This window comes from Glycine max, chromosome 18 (genome assembly GCF_000004515.6).
Source record: "Glycine max cultivar Williams 82 chromosome 18, Glycine_max_v4.0, whole genome shotgun sequence".
Taxonomy (NCBI): domain Eukaryota; kingdom Viridiplantae; phylum Streptophyta; class Magnoliopsida; order Fabales; family Fabaceae; genus Glycine; species Glycine max.
This window is the reverse complement of record NC_038254.2, coordinates 49,972,703-49,978,285: the sequence shown is the minus strand read 5'-3', so window position 1 is coordinate 49,978,285 and position 5,583 is coordinate 49,972,703. Positions and strand designations below refer to the sequence as shown.

Below are 5,583 nucleotides of genomic sequence, written 5' to 3'. Positions count from 1 at the left end.
ACAGGATCTTAGTAGATAGAGTTTACAATGCTGTCAATACTCACCTTAGAGGTATTAAACACTAGTTCATTTACTTTGTTTAAACTAAATGAACCAGTATTTAATTATTACGTAATATTATACTTAAAACATTAGTAAGAGATATTAATATAAGACCTGCTCTTATTATGCATCAACCATTCAGTTTTTTACTATAACAGATTTTGCGCAGCTAATAATAATAAAATGTGTCACTTGCTAAGTGGTTATACAAAACATATGCCACAGTACAACTTCATGCATGGTTTTAAATTGTGGTTTGCAATCACAATTGTGGCCACAACACATAGGATTTTAAACTCATCATAACTGTATTTCGACTGCAATTTCTTTTGCCAACCTCTTCCTTATCCTTTGTCAAAAACAAAAAGACTGCAATTATGACCGTACCAGTTGCATTTTCCTACAACTCTCTACTATGTCAAGAATCGTGATGAAATTGCAACTGTGATCGCAACTGCAATTTAGACCCGTTACTTCATGCATGTATTGTATTAGACATTTTTTATTTAAACCATATTACTAACAGTATCACTGATAAATAGGTGAGTAAAATTCATTGAAATTGTTTTAGGTGGGGATTTATGTACTTTTCTTTGTAGCTTCTATTCTCCATTAATCTAACCATCATGGGTTATGCAATGGTGAAAAGATTACATTTCCTTGATCCAATCCAATGACCATAGCGGTTCCCAGAAATGCTTAATCTCATATGATTATGTTCTCTTTGAAATAAGACTAACAACACCAGTTCTTGCAAGACATTTGGACCACCTCATGACTTTAATGAGATACCCCTATGGAAATTTAGAACAACCTTGCAAGGGGCACCTTTAGAAGTAACTATTTAATAAATCCCATGGGACAGGTAATTAATCGAAATCCAAAAATATCAAACTTTTACTACAATTGTCAGTACCATATCAATTAGACATTAATGAGCAAGGCGAGTGCATTCCTGCTAAAAAAAACTAGTGGCTATAATAATACATGTTTTGTTTTCCTATGAAGCAACAATGAGAGAATTACCTTTTCAGTAAATAAAAAATAAAAAATCAGCCTTCAGTCGTTTGCAATATATATGAAAGAACAGAATGGGTCCAAATCATCAACTTCCAATTTGAGATGGAAAACAAACAAGGGAAATTTTCTCATCTCAATTCTCAACCTAACAGATGTTTGCCCTTAATATTCTCTATGATATTTGATTGCATTATCTTTGTAGACGACATTAATTACGAAGTTTAATAACCTCAAGATAATAACTAGTTAAATGATGCACAATCAGAAAATCCACTGTCATGATTCAAGAAGAAACCAAACATGTATATGTTGGACTTTGGAAGTTGAGGTTTCAAAAGTTCACATTTCTATTTCCATCATTGGAAAACAAATTTTCTATATGCTGCAAATATGCAGCATTTTGTCCTCATAAAAAAATTCAATCTACTTGAATGATCTATGATGATTCTCCTGATATAAAAGAAAAATGTGTTTACATGTTTCAATGAATGATTTCTATATTATTATTATTTTTTCACATATGAACTCAGAAGTTAAACCTGGTCCAGGCTTTGCTAAACAGCTCATGTAGTGCTGGCCCGAGAATGCAAGGCATGACTTCTCCTTTTAACCAACCAATATCCAAACCCTCCAACAAGAAGTAGAATAATGAGTCCATCAACCCCTCCAGCCACAACAAACACCCATCTTTTCACATTATGCCTCTCATGGTTTTTAACAGTTCCCTTTGGGACCTTAACCATATAACTAAATCCTGTGCCTTTTTCTACCTGTTTGAGACCCAGCACAAGTTTGTAAAGATAACATTCTGCCTCATCTGTGCTAGCATTCCCAAAATACAAAGCAGCAGCACATTTACAGTCCTGGAAGCACAAATTCTCACATGCTTTTTTGGTAATATTTACCACCTTAGTAACATTTTTAAGCACACTACTTACATTATCTAGTTCTAGCATTTCCGCCTCCTTACCGTTGCAAAACCCTCCCGAAATTGCCCAACCGCAATCAGCACCGCCTTTGTCTTCATTTGTCAAAAGCTGAATACATGAACAAGAATTGGAGAATGTGCATATCCCATAAGGCCTACAAGCAATTGGAAGATCACATGTGCTGTTAAGTGCTTGAAAAGAAGCCTCAAACTTTCCTTTCTCGGGTGAATAGTAGTAAAGACCAAGTTTTCCCGTTTCATTATTTAGTGCTAGAAACCTTAGTGGATGAATCCCCTCCGATGGAATTTGTGCTATTTTCTTGTATTTGACATCAAACAACACCAACCCTCTTGAACTCAGCTTAATGTATGTAATACTTCTATTCATGGTAGGCTGAAACCCCCAGTAAGAATATCTCAACTTACCATAGTTCAAGTACAATGCAACCTTCTTGTCCTCAATTTCGAAAGAGTAGTAGAACAAACTTGAGTTGCTTTGGGAAGACGTCAAGCGAGTTGCCACATCAAGTTGCTGACCCCTAAGCATCACATTCGTTGGGAAATTGAAACTCTGCCACTTTATATTGTTCAGTGCATCTATAAGCACCAGATTGCCGGTCCTCTGTATTTCCAATCTCTGATTCAAATTGATTCAATGCAGCAAAGCAAATCATGTATTATAATCTATGCAATTCAGCTTAATTGACTATGAACAGTAGTGATACAGTTTTTTCTTTGTTTACATTAAGTCTCAAATTTAAAACCAATGTATGGAAATTTTTCACTGATCATTTTCCAGAGTTTATAAAAAAAGTAAATTGTGTATGCATTGACAGCAGAAAGGATTTTTACACTATTATTTAATTGCAAAACACCATGTATAGTAAATTTGTTGACTTTTATACCAACGATGATTCCTGATTGGTAGTGCTATAAATTGAACTCCATGACTAGAAGAATATTATGTCACTCGTTTATTTATTTATTTTGTAACAATTATGTGAATTGATAATATATGTAAATACCATTTTCCCATGACTATATATCTATGCATTCATACATAGCAAAGGTAACACTCAACTAACACTATTGGTATGTAAAGTGTCATAGTTTTTACCTTCACACCTTGTCCAGAAGTCCCAGTCTTCCATCCCACTCTTTCTTTTGGACCTTTCAGCCTTAAATCTCCATCCATAGTGAGTTCTAGCAAGCATTTCTCAGTGATGTAAAACCTGGAGTAATGGCCAGAATCCCACACCTTCACATCCCCAAGGAAAACTTCCAATGAGCATGAGTATTTCCCATTGATGGCCTCAATGCTCAATGCCACTCTGAAATTCGGAGCTGTCTGATTGGTCTCCACAAGAAAAGCCCTCCCTTTGAAATCCACTTCATACTCCACAGGAACTGCTACCATGAGTTGGTAGCCAGCACCAACACCTGACTCGGAAAAGCCATAATTGAACAAGAGAACAAGGAGGAGGAGGAGAAGGAAAGGGAAAAGCCTCATGAGTGGCAGCAGCAACAACAACATCAAGTTTTGCTTTTTCACTTTTGGAAATAATTTTTGATTGTTTTGGGAGGTGGGTTTGAAGTGTAGTGGTGTGTTGTTGAGGCCAGAATTGATGAGAACAAGTGAAGCAAAAAAAGGTAAGCATGATCACAGAAACTCTTCAAGACCCACCTCACACCTCCCACTCCTAAAAAGGATTTCAACTTTCATATTGCTCCTTGCCTTAAACAATTAGTACAAATGAATCCACCATGTGGTGTGGGGTTGCTGATTGACTACAAAAAAATAGGCACAAAAAATTGTTGGTTTTCTATTCTATTCTCTTCCGCAAACTGTTCTCCACCTTTATGGAGTTAAAAAAGAAAAAACACATAAAAGTAACGCACCACTTAGATGGCTGGACAGTGGACACATACTCTCCCATGTGAGACTTCTTAAAGTGTGTTGAGTTGTGAGTAAATGATGGTATTGATTAATTCTTCTAACTTAAAAAAAAAAATAGTGTACTATTCAAACATTTACTAAACATAAAAGAATTCAGCATTTATGAGTCCTATACTAGTTAGTCAAAACTAATTAATATTAATAAAATGTGGATTAAATCTTTGGTTAAATTACTGTTTAAATCTTTTAATTTATTTTTAATATTTAATTAGGTTCTTTAATTATTAAATAATTTAATTGAATCCTCTAATTATTTAAAATAGTTTAATTGGATCATTTTTATTAATCAAGTGTTAATGTCGTTAACCTATCATCTATCATACCTCAAAACCTACTATCTTCATCTTCTCCTTCATTACATTGTCTTTTTTTTTCACCCAATTGCATCAACAAATCCTAGTCAAACATCTCATGATGTTCTTCTTCTTAGCAACATGATTTTTTTTTCTTTTCCTAGAGAATTTCATCTCCTTTCATTGAATTTTTTAGCACCCAGTTGAGTAAAATTTCAAAATAACCTTAATAAATTCACATTGTGGGTCTGAGAGTCAAAACGACATCATTTTTTTGCCTCATTGAAACAATGTCGCTTTGTACATCAAAATTTCACTTATTAAAAAAACAACACATCACTTACCACATCAGATTACACTGGTAACTTTAATATCTAATGAACGAAAAAGACTCAATTGAACCATTTTAAATCATTAAAAGATTCAATTGAACCACTTAATAATTAGAAAAATTAATTAAACATTAAAAATAAATTAGAATACCCAAACAATAATTTAACTTAAATTTTTTATTACCGGCGCCTAACTTTCTTTAGGTTATCATCTAATTATTACTGTCACGTCTTTAAAAAGTTTGTCTTTCTTTACCATTGACATAACCGGCAAAGTTTTCTAAAAGTATGATGACATATTATTAAATGATAAGAGTAATAGCATGTACCAAAATAAATGATGAGAGATACTATTAGTTACAAAATTGACAGATCTTAACTAGAATTTACTACTGTATTCTTTTTTAAGAGATCACGAAAATCTTTTACAAGAAGTAATTTTGTTTGAGTTGAGAAAATTATTATGAGGAGCAGAACTCTTCTTTTGTGTATTTATTAAAATTTAAAAGTAATTAATCAATTACTTAAAATAATATATAGTGTAGTAAATACCAGGGTTTACCTGTGACAAAAAACATTTAGCAGTTTAATACTATCATAAATGAGGGTTGAAAATCTTTATGAAGTTTTTCATTTTTTTTTCTTTTGAAGATGCTTAATAAATTTAAACTCATTAACTATGGTATGCAAATAAGACTATAGTTAGCATTCATATGGGGTTGAGTTTTTGCACCAAAAAATTAAATATGGGGTTTTGAAACTGAAGTGCAGTGAGTGGATTACGTTTGAAGGTTGAATTGACTTTGAGCATGCGTGACCATGGCATCTAATTCTGTAGGTTCAATTCTTAAAATCTTTTTGAAGTGGGCGTGCAAGTGTGTCCTCCGAGGTTTTGATTGGTCTTAAGAAATTGGTCTTGTCTTGCATACTTGACACGTAAATAGGAATGCTTCAAGCCACGTGTACCACTTCTGCTGCTGACACTGCTCTTACGGTTGGCTGACATGTTGG

General features: G+C 33.5%; 1 protein-coding gene across 1 annotated transcript; it reads right to left on the bottom strand.

Moving 5' to 3' along the window:
• Nucleotides 1-1,299: 1,299 nt before the first annotated feature.
• LOC100781295 (PAN domain-containing protein At5g03700) lies at nt 1,300-3,827 on the bottom strand. The gene is made up of 2 exons (XM_003551548.5): nt 3,108-3,827; nt 1,300-2,627 (listed from the first exon to the last, which is right to left on the bottom strand). The coding sequence occupies exons 1-2, from the start codon at nt 3,522-3,524 to the stop codon at nt 1,626-1,628; spliced, it is 1,419 nt and encodes a 472-aa protein (XP_003551596.2). The 5' UTR covers nt 3,525-3,827; the 3' UTR covers nt 1,300-1,625.
• Nucleotides 3,828-5,583: the final 1,756 nt, after the last annotated feature.